Source organism: Leptonotus elevatus, chromosome 5 (assembly GCF_054856555.1).
Source record: "Leptonotus elevatus isolate MCC_2025b chromosome 5, RoL_Lele_1.0, whole genome shotgun sequence".
In the NCBI taxonomy this organism is placed as follows: domain Eukaryota; kingdom Metazoa; phylum Chordata; class Actinopteri; order Syngnathiformes; family Syngnathidae; genus Leptonotus; species Leptonotus elevatus.
Genome location: NC_141243.1, coordinates 6,177,080 through 6,191,420, shown reverse-complemented (window position 1 = coordinate 6,191,420; position 14,341 = coordinate 6,177,080). Strand labels below are relative to the sequence as shown.

General features: G+C 39.0%; 1 protein-coding gene across 2 annotated transcripts in view; it reads right to left on the bottom strand.

Annotated features, from left to right (window-relative positions):
- The window catches only part of kiaa0825 (KIAA0825 ortholog), a 124,936-nt gene extending 110,628 nt beyond the window's left edge, over positions 1-14,308 (bottom strand). For both annotated transcript variants that reach the window (XM_086076597.1, XM_086076598.1), the window contains exons 1-5: positions 13,929-14,308; positions 9,180-9,316; positions 1,349-1,508; positions 517-699; positions 257-430 (exon numbers count right to left, since the gene is read on the bottom strand). In XM_086076597.1, coding sequence (XP_085932723.1) covers positions 257-430; positions 517-699; positions 1,349-1,508; positions 9,180-9,310 — 648 coding nt within the window. In that variant the 5' untranslated portion in view covers positions 9,311-9,316; positions 13,929-14,308. The remainder of the gene's footprint in view (positions 1-256; positions 431-516; positions 700-1,348; positions 1,509-9,179; positions 9,317-13,928) is intronic.
- Between the last annotated feature and the right edge of the window lie 33 nt (positions 14,309-14,341).

Genomic DNA, 14,341 nt, shown 5'->3' with positions numbered 1-14,341 from the left:
ATATTTATTTTTTATTTTTATATTAACATAGTAGGTTCACAATTTGGCTGCTGAACCCAAAAATGCTTCACACGTATTACTCGAGGTCAAGATCACAGCTCTGACTGAAAACGATACAACAATAATGCTTTCGCATTACCACTAGCTAATTAGCATTAGCAGCAATCTAGCTGGCCAGGTTACTTTTATAAAGTGTTTATGAACACTTTCGATTTATGTATATATTTGTTTAATCTTGTTCATAAGTAGCCGTTACCTGGTAATGAGTGAGCACTTCACACTCAGGGTACAAGAAACACAGCTGCTGCAGGCAGTGGACTCGTTCAGTAATGGACAAGGAGGGTACTCGAGTCGCCGGGCTTTCGGTAGACAGCCGCTCCAACAGATAGCAGCGGAGCTGAAGACGGACATCTTCCCATGCTACCTGGATCTTACACAAAAAATTCAACCAAAGTGACGTTTAGTCTCTCAATATATTCATTTTACAACTTAGACAATACGCAGAATGTGCATTACCTCGGATGTAGAATCATCTTTGACTGTGTGTATCAAGGGAAAGGGAGTGGAAAGGAGTTGAGAGAAAGACAAGGATGAAGATGGGATACAAGGGAAGCAGATACCCCTCTGGGATGAGAGGTTCAGTAATAGATGCAGTGTCGCATCCTCTCTTCCTTCCTCCTTTGACCTCAGGTAATCTTGCTAAAAAGAAAATAAATTTTTTAAAAAATCAAATAATAGTTTGACATGTTTTCCCATAAAAAAAAAAAGTATGAGCCCAAAAACATGCCATGGATGTGCTCTATACTAACATTACGTTAAGTTTTTAAATAAAATGCACTCCAACAGTGTAAAATAAAAAAAGAAACCTTTGAATTTCTGTTTTTATGACTTTCCAGTGGTAGACTACTCCACAAATGTTGGAAATTGGTTGCAAATGAGATTTTAATGTATTTATTATTGCAACAATGAATACCAATGAAAGCATCAAAGCTATTTTTTTATTGAAATTTTCAAATTTAACAGAATTCAATGACAGGTGAAATAATCAGTAATCATAATTCTTAAAATTGCCCTCATGTTCACTCTCAAAATTAATGATACGTTACTTTGCTAACATAAAATAAATTTGCACAAGGAAATGTTTGGAAAGATTCAACATAGAAAGGACTTTGCAAATCAAAACTATCATTTCATTCTGATAACCACTTATCTGTCAGCAAGCCAATATTTCGCATGATTTATGAATAGTAAATTCAGTAGTCTCAATATCTGTCAAATCAGATTGTTTTTCAGAATAATTCATCTTAATATAATATTCTCCATCACTCAGTGTCAATATTGTGATTACCAAGCAAGTGAAGAAGGACATGAGCTCCTGGTGTCCCGTGCTGACATTGTTGAGCATTTTGAGATTGAACCACTGCAGGCACTCCGTGGGGCTTGGTGGACGTTCACTTGTACGTACGTCTCCCATTTTAGCCTGCAGCTCCACCAGATGCTGTTCAATACTGAGGGGCACAAATAAATTGCATAACTGGACACCCAAGACAGCTACTACAGACAGTAAATCCATCCATGAGAGTAAAAACACCACATATTCTACTAAATTTTACTGATAGGCTAGGTATGCATTTGATGCATGTTGCTTTTATATTGCCAATAAATCTTTGTAACTCACAACTTGCCAACGAGTGTGTGACTGTTAAGATTTATGGCTAGGTATCTATAAAACAACTACTGGGAGATTTCTTACCGCTAGAGTGTACAAAAACCAACCACTTGAAAGTAACCCAAACACATGGACACCATCTTAAACATGCAATATCAGGACCAACAGTCCGCATCACAGTTGGTCCTCACATGCTTTGTGTCTGTCGTAAGAAGATAGAAGGCAGATGCAGTGCACACATATATCAGCAGCTGGTGTGAAGTTGAGTTCGCCTGAGACATGCTTTTTGCCATCTCACGTCTTACTATTTTCCTTGGCAAACACACACACATACTCTCTTAACACAGTGCATCAACTTGTTTGCTTCCACTTCAACACGATAGATTAGAAATGACATTGACAAATGACAAATGGCAAATGAAATGCTTTTTTTTTTTTTAATAAATCCAATGGACATTTTTGAGCAGCTCTATTCATGGAAAAAATAATCCATGAAGTTGAGAGTTGAGTTTTTTTTTCTTTTACTATGACAATTATAAATGTTCATTTGTGACTGAAAATATTTCCACCAGAATTAATAAAGATTTATATGATGACAACAATCAGATCCTAGATATAATCATTTCTGTTTTCATTACTTCCAAGTTCCAACGGGAAAACATTTTCAACCAGTGTCCCGGAGCTGATTAGTTGCGGTGTAATTTTTTTGCACATATTTCTTTGTTTTATATGCTGAATAATTAACACTAAAAGTCTAATAAATAAGGAGTATATGGTGATAATGTGATTCACTAAAAACATAAATCATTTTAATGTACCTATGTGTATTCATGTGTGTGCCACTGTGTGAATCGCACGGTACGGGCTCATTTCCCCATCAGACCGCTCATCCCCCAACTGTGGGTCTATAAACTGCCTCCTGCCTGCTCCTGGGCCATTAACACATCCAGATGTCTTACAATGGCAACACATTAAATAAGCGTTCAATCTGACACACTTTCATTTCAGAGGGGAAAATCGCAAGGGATAAAATGTTATAGACTGGTCCAAACGTCTGTGCTCTAGAATCAACACTGCCATTTTAACTACCTCTTCCTCCCCCTATGCCATCTTCAAAACAGGCCTGATTATGTGTCTTGTGTAAATAGCTGTTTGGAGCAACTCAGTGTTAGCTTTTTATCACTATCGTATTTGTTGGTAGGCATGTTTCAGTTTGCGAAAGTGCATTTTCTCGAAACATGCGCAAGCGGTTTGTTAGGTTTAGGTTTTATTATTTTTCATTTGATCTAATAATGGAAAAAAAAAAGTTTTCTTAGAAAAACAACTTCCCATGTTAGTCGAAAAGAATGATATGTTTCTGTCAGATGCCTGTTCTATACAAAGTCTTAAGAACAGAAGCTGGTGTATGTTTATCATTCGGGTTCTGGGCTCCACACCAGAGCTTCAAACAGACAGCAGGTTTGAAATGGGCCTCCATCTGTAGTGCACTTTTCAGTCAGTCACTCAAGTTCATTAAAAGCACAACACATAAATGAAGTACAATTCCGATATGAGTTTTACAACAGAGCTGAGGTCAGTTTTAACTGCCAGACGTCTAGCTTGTTAGTCTCGGATCCAGGGAGACGTTATATGATGAAATGAGTCACAGACTCATAGTATATCCTATGAAGTATGTTTAGGGGTAAAATTGGGGTGGTATTTACTTGGCAGTAGACAGCTTCGGAATATATCTGTACCTTTGATACATGGAAAAATACCTTGCCAAGGCCAAACATTGTCCAAAGTGTACGTTAACAGAGCCATTGTGTCCCAAGAGAAATAGCTCTGTCACAGTGTCACTACAATATTGGCAAGTGAGTCATTTTGTTACATTTTGCATGCTTCCTATACACTGGCAGCACCTCTCCATGCTAGGCTTCTGATAAGACAAATTTAAGGGGCAACTTCAGCCCTCTTCATCCTGAATCAGAGCCTTACATATAGGACTGCAAGACTGTAAAAAGGTACACACAAAAAAGCCCACTTGGATTGCAGTGTGTATGTAATTTAACCTGCGAGGAAATTAACAGCAAAGTGTCATGAGCAGGACCACTTTAAACATAAGTAAATACACTTATATTCAATTATATAAAATATTCTACAGCTTTGCTTTTATGCACTATGACAATAAAACTGGTAACAGCTAATGTGACATCTAATTGATTGAGACAGTCCTCCAATTAATACCGCCTCATACATTTTTGTCGTTTTGAAAATATGCGAAATTATGACCAAGTGTGACGTAATTTAGTTTAGCGACCTCTATCGGTCATGTTAAATATCGAAAAAATAGTAAAGTGACCCATAAGTGGAGTTAATGGGACACGAACCCGGTCCAACACTAAAGAAAAACAGTAAGATCATTGCTGACCTGTTAGCTCAGTAAGACAGGCGTTCATCTTACGACCAGACGACCCGGGTTCGAGTCCCATCAATGCCACTTATGGTTCACTTTAGTATTTTTTTGCCATTTAACATGGCCAGTAGAGGTCGCTAAACTACAATATGCAACAATTGGTCGGATTTTGGTGCATGGTAAAACGAGGAATATGATCGTTCATTTTGGAGGACTTGAATTGGTTTCATCCATTTATGTAATGTTTCTAACAAAATTTTCAAGCATTGGCTATACTCTCTCGACTTGCTCTTTCCTTCTTAAAAACTTGCACTTTCCTCATTGCTTCTCTTCACTTGCACCTTTCGATTAGCCCCCTTTACAGACATGTGCTATAAGTTATCTAGTCAATGTGGATGGCCTGTGTCAGGAAGTCCATCCAGCTCTCCACAATGTTGTGACCTTTGGCTTGCTGGTGTGAAAGCTACCTGCAGCCTAATCAACTTGGCAGGATTAGCTCTCGTCCCCACAACTTCCCCTGGCAGCAGCTCAGACGCTGGGCAAAGGCACATAAAAAAAACAAAAAAAAACAAAGTAGCTGTAGTAAATAAAGCCATTGAGCTGTTCGGGTAAGGATGACAATAACATGTGATGGCAAAGGCCCGTAACAAAAGACCCCGTGAGCAAGAGGAAAATTGATTCTTTTGGCATCTTGACGAACACATCCGTCGTCTCCTCGCACTCACGCTGCTTAAGAGCAATCTAATTGTTTTTCACATCGGCCTAGCTAGACAGTCAACCCCCACCTCCCCTGCCACTTTCCTTTACCCCCACCCCCCCTCCTCCTCCCCGCCCCCCACCTTCAGCATCACTGCAATAGAAAGGCAGCAAGGAGGTCTTTTATTAGATATGATGGCACATTTCACAGCTCCCTGACTTACAGAAACCCAATCCCACGATTAGTCAGCGCTTTGACGTTATCTTAAGTTCCTTGTCAGAATTAATTTAGTGTGGGTGGGCTGCTATGGGGCTGTCTGTCGCGCTCTGCTCCCCACTGCTTGCCTACAAGAGGTGGGAGGGGGTGGGTGGAGGCAAGTAAGGGCAATAGCAAGATCCTTTTCAAATAAGCCCCAACTCCAGTCAATGCCAAAAGAGCTAAATATCGCCTTCATCAAAGGAGCCCATTCTGTAATGGGAATCAGAGCAACTGTGGTTGAATGAACACCCTGAAAACGGATCCGACACTGACCTGGCCTGGGCCCACTTAGTGCCCTCACCTCCCAGCCTTCACTGCCACCAGAGAACCGATAAGGCTGATCTGGTCAGTGAACACAAAACCAAACAAAAATCTTGCACACGATTGTAAAATACTGATAATCACAAGCACCTGATACTTCCCAACACAGCCTAGCAATTTGAGAGTGGCAACGGGCCTTATCTTAGCTGAATTCTCCTGACCTGTGCTAAAACTTCATTAGGGGCCTATCCCTGGTGGGTCATGCACAACCACGAGCCACCCGAGGCCACACCGCACCATAGTCCCATCTGATGAAAACTAATGGATTACAGCATTTCAATTTGAGGGAACCAGCTCTGTTGTCAGCCTATCTTAATCTCCTTCAATTAGGAAGCAGCTCTGGGGCAGATTTCGGATATTTGAGAACTCAAAAGCCAGACAGTCGCGAGCAATCAGGTCGGAGGCCTTCACATGAGCAAGCTTGCACCGTTTCCGCTTTCTTTCGGATATAATTTCCACTCCTACACTTCCGTAATTCATCCCAAGTACTGATAAGTCACTTAGGTGGCGGTAGATATGAGTTGAGTGTGCGTGTGTGGTTGGAGAGCCCACCCGAGTTGAAGCAAAAAAATGTTTGCCAGGTTTTGGCAGAAAGGGTACAGCATGATGCAGGCAGGCAGAACGCTATGTAGCAACAGCCTGACAGAGACGCTGACCAGTGGACCCCCATAGCGAGCAAAGGATTGCCTTATTTTTCGCCCCATTCTCCATTATCGAGATGCTTTGTTCTCATAATGGTTATCCCTCTCCCATCTGCAGGAACACAAAATAACCCTTTAATGCTTAGAAAGCAGAAAAATGGCCCGGCCTTCAGTAATAAGCCTTGAATTACCTACCCAAGGGTTTTCGTTTCAAGATGTGGAATCTTCAATTATTATGTTCCCATTTAGAAGGAGGAAGGAAAGAAAGAGAGAGGGAGGGTGAGAAAAAGGGAGGGACAGAGAGAGAGAGTCCCAGACATTAACGGTGCCAGAGTGAGCCTTTGTTCACTTGCTACATTTAGCCTGTCCTTCATCATCTGCCCTCACGCGCACAACGCCTCAAACGATAAAAGACCTGAAATATAGATTTCTCTTTTTCTTCTCCCCATGCGTTGCTTTTTATCAATCCATTTGTGCAATCATTGACAGACATTTCTATCTTTTCAGTCTCTTACATTCAATTCAAGCTTAATTGTTTAAAGTTATTTTTCCTCCGTCTTTGAAAGCATTAGTTTGTCATCGAAACACACGGTACTTTTGACTGCTATGTTCTAAGTAGGATTGCACAGTGGGTTTTGGTGTGTGCACTTTTAACGTTTAATTTATTTTTTGGGGGAAAGCAGGGGATCCGGTGTTTTTTATGCTCTGTGTAATAGTGCCAACTGGACTTGGAATCTTCTGAAGAGGAACCATCTGTAGTCTTATTCCCATGTTACATGGAATGAAATAGAATGGCAGTCAGTGCAACCATTAAGGTCTAACACTGCTAATGTGGATCAGCAACAAATTCTATATTGTACCTTCAACCTTGAATTTAATCATTGAGATTCATGAATTAAAAAAAAAAAGTCAAGTCAACCTGAAACATTGTGTGACAATACATTACATGAGACCTCACTCGTCTAAACATGACATTCTGATTAATATTACATTTCCAGAATATGAGTTATGAAGCAAAATCCAGCCATATTTATCCACCTCAGGGAGCATCCATTTTGCCACCTGCTGTCGACTGAATATGACATCAATGTTGATCCGGTCTCAGGTAACAACCAATCACAGCTCAGCTTCAGAAAGCAGGTGAGCTGTGATTGGCCGTTGCCTGAGCCCTGAGCAACATTGATGTCATCTTTAGCTGATGGCAAGTGGCAAAATGGCCGCCTCCTGAGATGGACAAAAACTGCTGGATTTTGCTTCGCAACTCATATTCCACAAATGTAACATTAATCAATCAGAATGTCATGTTTAGACTAGTGAGGTCACATAACATATTACTGTCAAGAAATGTTCAAGGTTAACTTCCACTTTAATATATTGGGCTCTATATTTGAGCGTGAAAATTGCCTTGCCATTGCAACATCTTCCACAAAGTTGATACTGTACCTCCCTAACGGAGATTATTTCAATTCAATAATTGATTTTATGTAGTTTCGTACCGTTCCTGTAGAAGATGTATTTGATATTGTGGTCAGTGAAGTAAACTGGATTGATGGTTTTCCTGTTTAGCTGTGCCCTTATTGTGAACAATTCAATACAATAGTGTCACTCTGTCAGATATAACCATTTTGGTGTTAAACAGCCTCATATTTTGCTCCCAGAGAGATATTTGCTGTCTTGTAAGCATGAAATAATAGTAAATCTTAAACCATGAAAGATGCACTATTCTTGTTTTTTGCCTTTTGGAACTCGAGTAAAGGGGGGAAAAAAAGAGACAATATATGACTTTCTTACAAATCTTACAAGGATAACACATAATGCTTTAGTGTTGGAATCAGTCTAACATCTTTTGGCTTAACAGGCAGACAAAGACACTCACTGACTTCTCTGCTAAATATTCAGGTGTTTCATGAAGCTAAATAAAAGGAGCAGATAACACTGTAATACCAAGAATTTTATTAGTTTTATGCTGTGTAAATGGTAGCAATCGTTAGCAGAACATTTGTGTCCTTCTCTGACTGTAAATCAGTTATTTGTGTATTCTAAAACTAAATCCCCGCTATCAAACTGGTTTTCAAAGCTTGTAAACTTAAATCTTCATCGTGTTTTCATATTCATACTAAAATTCCCATTTAATTGGGAAAGACAGTTTTACACAAGTTCAAGCCATGAAAATAAAATGGAGTAGGCCTACAATGGAATCTCTATAGAAAGTGATTGTCATAATTGGAGAGCTATTATTTCAAGTCTAATCAGAAATTCACTGCTTTTAGTTTAGTTGTTCAAACCTGAAGATTGGTAATAAAATTAGTATTATTTCAACCACTATTTTTTAACAAGTAAAAAATATATATAAATTAACAAGTGGAAGGTATGTGCTGCTTTGAAGACCCCCCTTTTTTTTTTTGTTCAAATATCATAAATCACGCTGTTTCTACAAAGTCAAATATTCTCCAATTTCAATACTGTAAATGTATAGGATTGTATGCCGAGAAACATTTCTTGGGAGGAGCAATATGGCGGTCTAGCGACTTCAAAATTCTTGGCCTATCGGCTATCCAGTCATATTTTCAGATCAGTGATTTCACCCAAGTTGGTTTACAAACCCAGCAGTTTTAAAAGTGTAGCACATTTGAAAACTGCAAATTGTCCCTTAATAAGGCACAGATATCTGAACACAAATGGTAGAACACATGAAGATGCATACATTCTGTATTCTTCACTTAAAAAAATACTATTACAGAAAATTACGGATTTGTAGTAGAAAAATAAGTTGTTTCTTCTTTGTTTGTGTCTGCATGACTGTTATATACAGTACTGCCTCCCGGTGGCCAAGGTGGGCACACCAGAAGTAGCAACACACTGAATTCATTTGCAGCACAAACTGTTTAATTTGTTACATTATATTTAATTATGTCACTACTCTATGTTTTATAAAGAACAATATTATAGAGTGCTATTTTTCCTTATTTAAAAAAAATTAAAAATTAAATAAAAATCAAAGGTGTGTGTTTTCGAGGCGTGGGCTGTAATAGATTAATTCAATTAATTAAATTTCCATTAATTTCATGGGAGAAATATGATTTGAGGTATGATTGTTTTGACTTATGGGCATGGTCACAGTAAAAAAAATTACACAAGTATCTCAAGGCAACACTGTGTATTATTTTGATTCAAATTTGTTTACGTTTTGTTACTGACCTATTGGCATTGAGTTTGAGTTTCTCTTCTGTGTCTTTGATGAGCTGCTCAAAGTCTAGGTCACCGGAGAGCGCAGGGACCACCAGCTCAACAAAGGCTTGGTCTTCGGGAAAATCTTCCGGCCACTCCATGCTGCTCTACAGAGAGAGACAACAAAATCATCAAAAGCATGACACGCTCCAGTTTGTGACACAAAATACCATCAAAGACAAGTGCGAGAGGTGTCAGGATTAAATCAACTATGTAGATTGACGATCCCTGCAGTGTGGTATTATTGTGGCCGCCTGTCAAGAACAAACACTCACTCAAGTGGTTGGCAATCAAATGACACATCCGCAGACAATTGTCTTATTAGGGGCTTACAAAATCAATTGCACCTGAAACAAATGGAAGGTTATCATTGACAAAGACAGTCTGCAGCCTCTGCCCTCACAAGATCATTTGCACAGAGACGACCCCTGATTTGAATGCATTCCCTCCAACCAATTCTACCTACTGACACAAGAGCGAGTTAACGCCGAGGAAAAATACACTTCCCAAAATAATGAGATCCTCTTCAGTTGAACCTTTAAATAAACAGCCCTTCTCCTTATGGCTATGCCAGAGCCGAGGGGCCAACAGGCCCCCTTATCCCTGTGGTGCTTAACGTTCCCGCTAAAAGCCAATCCCCCACCTGTGTAGCATCACTGGGTCTCACATCAACATTGTCATTAAGCAGAGTCAAGTGGAAGGTAATGGAGAGTGTCTGTGTCAATTTGGCTTTCTCACACTCCGCCTGCCGCTCGGTCCGTCGTCATGTGCTCTGATTTTAATAATCCCTGTCAAACGGCAAACAGCTCGCCGTACTGCGCGCCGCTTCCTCGCTGCTGCGCACACTCGATGCCACTCTTCCTGACAGGGCAGACAGGAAGCTCAACATTCATTTAGCCTGCACAAAGGGAGGCCTGTCCAAGTGGACAAATATTATTTTCCCCCACACTGACAGCCCCACCAGTTAAGCTTGTCCTTTATTATTTTTCCTTCTCTTCTTCCCTCTGTCATCATCACGCTCCATCTGCACCACCGCCTGAGAGGACGTCTGCAAGCAGCTATTGCTTAAGGGGAAGCTGTTCACTCTATGGATTAGGAAACTCAACAGTGCAATGATAAAGCCTGAACCAGACAGTGTGTATATGTGAGCAGCACACATTCAACCACACTTGTTGTGACACATCACACACTGCCGTGCATAGAATGTGTTGTTTTATTATTATTACTACAGATACGTGACGAAATTTCCCAAAAATGACGTTCTGTCAAATTTTGAGGTCTGATTGGAATGGCCATTTCAACCTCAGTACAACAAACCGGCAATTTTAAAAATTGGATGATGGGTCAAAACTAAATGAGGTTTTTGTGTGTTAGTTTTTGTCTAATATTGCCAAGCATGTCCCCAAACCTAAACCCTAAAACAAATTGAGTAATCAATATCGAATCAATTTTAGTTTTCGAGCCTGATACTGATTCATAAAACCATGGATCGCTTATTTTAATAACTTTTTCCCATAAATTATTGTAAAAAAATACAAATACATTTAAAGGCCATTTTTTAAAATCTTACTCTTTTCTTTAAATTTACTGTTTGCATTCATTTAAAAGTATGTTCTTACATTTATGAAAGACCTTTATTGCATTTTATGACAATTCAGAATATTTTTTTAATTTATATCCACAATTATTGAAATAGAATTATGAAAATATTTTCATCACATCCTTGCTGATGTCAATGTTTGTGTAACGAGTAAGTGATCGTAGCACGTGTTACTTTCATATGAGATAATTTAACCAGTTACTGCCTCCGCAAAATGTTTGTTTAAAAAAATAAAATAATTGACATACCATAATTAATCAATATTTTATTGAAGTGAATCGAAGCGAATTGGGAAAAAAATGAAATCTAACTGAACTCTTGTGAATCGAAATCAAATCGATTGAGGAAATTAGAAGAGATGCGCAGCCCTACTAAACCCTAGTGAACATCTCTGGAGCATCCACAAATGGAAGGTGGAGGAGTGTAAGGTTTCCATGTGATATTATCATGGGTGAGTGGAAGAGAATTCCAATGGCAACCTGTGAAGCTCTGGTGAACTCCATGCCCAAGTGAGTTTAAGGCAGTGCTGGAAAATAATGGTGGCCGCACAAAATATTGACAGTTTGGACATTTTCCCTTAGGGGTGTACTCACTTTAATTGCCAGGCTTTTAGCTATTAATGGCTGTGTTTTGAGTGAATTTGAGGGAACAATAAAAGTACACTGTTATATAAGTATACACTATCATACAGCATGTTTGGTTGGTACGGAAGCGTATTGCATTCACTTGAAAAAAAAAAGTCTTGTTTTTCTGACTAATTTTGGGGGGGAGCTTTGTTTTTTTTGAGTATTTTTTTGTTGTTTTCTTGAAATTTTTCCCCCTATTTTTTTCTGTTTAAAAAAAAAAGATATTTCCATCTGTTTTTCTGAATATTTTTCTTTAAAGGGTTTTCCCTCAGAGATTAGAGAACAAACCACAATACAATATAGAGAGCCAGTAAGTAAACATGACCATCTTATTGCATATGGAGGTATACGGGAAAGTGTCTGCTTCCGCTATTAGCGAGTCTGCAACAAGTCACTTGGAGTTCAGAGGTAAAATACAAATTTTAAAAATCCTGTTTTTTTTTTAATTCCCTGTTTTTCTGAGTATTTTTTTTGACAAAAAAATTTCAGTAAAACAGAAAAAAATATTCAGAAAAACAGAAAATTTAAAAAAAAAATCCTCCAAAAAACAAAGCCCCCCCCCAAAAAATTGTCAGAAAAACAGGAGTTGTTTTTTTTGTGAGTGAATGCAATACCCTTCCGTAGATCGGCCATATCTGTGCAATGTGATGCAGTTAATCTGCTATTCTAAATTTGAGTCGGTCACTCATGAAACCTGGCACACTACCTGACCAGTAGTGTTTGGCTGTGGCAGGTTGTAGTGCTGTTTCCGTTAACAAAAATACATTCATCGTCTTATAGACATCCACAAATTGATGATATCTAATACAAAACATTTCGTTTAAAAAAAATGGACTTAAAAAAAAAGATAGCACTGTTCTGTTTCCATTTAAACTGTCAGAGGTATCCTGCATTTGATATATTACAGTATGCATGTGTAGCTGTCCTGATAGTGAAGACGGCACACATGGTCTTATTAGTACAGCACATGAAAACATGTAGCAGTCGTTCTTGGTGTCATTAGCTCTTTACATAGCAGATGTTGAAGGTGCCCCAGTGTGCTTCCCAGTGCCGCTACTGGGACTGCTGGAGCAGACACTTGCCTTCTTGACACATCAACTCAACAGCTAATAGAGTATGCGCGTGTGCCGTGCACACATACACACTCACACACAATACCATCACTCTTTTCTGTGCCCCAGCCAGGCTAACGGCACGGGCTCATTTGAAGTAACGAGTTTGTACTGAAATATTTAGCAGCACATCCCCGAGGCCGCCACTTTAAAGCCACTTAGAGCATGTCGAGCCAATGTCAACATTGTTTTAAAAGGCGGACCGAACAGAGATATAAGGAAACACCATAAATTATACAGGTGTATATTTTAACATAATAATGCAACATAGGTTGACCGTATGCTTGACCATAGGGGTGCAACGTTTCACCGTCACTGTTTCACCAAGGCAGGACATCCACAAAACCTTTCTATTGATTTGACATCACCAAATAGGAGTGAAATTTGTCGCAGCACTTAAGTATTTGCCACTTCTGTCTCTACATGAGGGTAACACGGGTGTGAGGTTAATTATGTTGTACCGGCAGGTTTATTATATTTTACCGGTATGATGCAATGTATATGCACTGCTAGCCTATGTTAGTATTTCACTAAGTGCACCACTAAGAGATAATGCATTAAAATGTCAGAAAAACAAATTGATCGAGCTTCTAACTATTCATTTTCTGTATCACTTGTACTTATGAAATGACTTTAGGCGAGAGGCAATGCACCCTGGACTCGGCGCCCGCCAATCTCAGGGCACATGCAAACAATCATTCACATCTATGGGCAATTGGAGAGTATATAAATAACATGCACTGTGAGGCAGACATGCTAATCACTACTCCACAGTGTTGCATGATCTTTTAATCGTTCATTCAAAAATAAGTCTGTAAAAAAGCTTAAGCAGGCGGACGACATTTTAAAGCAGTGATAGGCAACTTAAATGATGAGAGGGAGACTACTGGGAGGCCAGATAGGATCACACACTTCTAAAACCAGACATGACAAAATATGAAAACATATGCGCAAAATATAGTCTATGTGCTTTTAATATATTTTTCCCAATACATTTCTCAATGCAAAAATACAAGATCCAGCAACAACAAAGGATTTAAATAAAATAATAAAATAACCACATACTGTCTGTGACCCCCTTTGCCACCCCAACCACATGACCCCCCTCCACACACACACACACACACACACACACCAATGCAAATAGCTCTCTTGCATACAAATAAAGGAAACTGACTACAAACTGCTGAACAGGCATGTAGTATTTCTTACTAATTTCATTATTTGAAATATTATTCTGTGCAATATTTAATACATTTTGTGTGATGGGTAGTCACACATGAGAGGGAGGGACCTTGGTTTGTAAAGTCTGACATCTCCTAGGGTTATTTACTGTCACTGCATTCGATAAATTATAATCAAGGTAATTCTAATTTCTTACCTTCCAAATTATAACCTCCTTTAGGATCTCCTCGCGATGAAATATGAATCAGGACGGCGACACGTAAACAACTTCATCTTCGGTCAATTTAGCACAAGTAGGCAATATTACAAACACAGGCTTGTGGAAATAACAATGTTTTAGCGAATTCAAATTGAATATGTAACATTTAAACCGTTACATGGTTGCATTTTAAATAATTCCGCCTAAACATTGCCGTTCACAATCACGGCTCCAAAAAGCACATTAAGAAATCAAAACTGACTTGGTGCACGAATTTCTTCCTAGAAAATACATTACAAATCTATCATAATATAAATTATCGTAGTTAATCAACGAGAATAATGTCCCGTGCAGTCGTTTTTGTTATTTCCGGCATCTTAAGCGTCCGTGACAACAACCCGGAAATACTT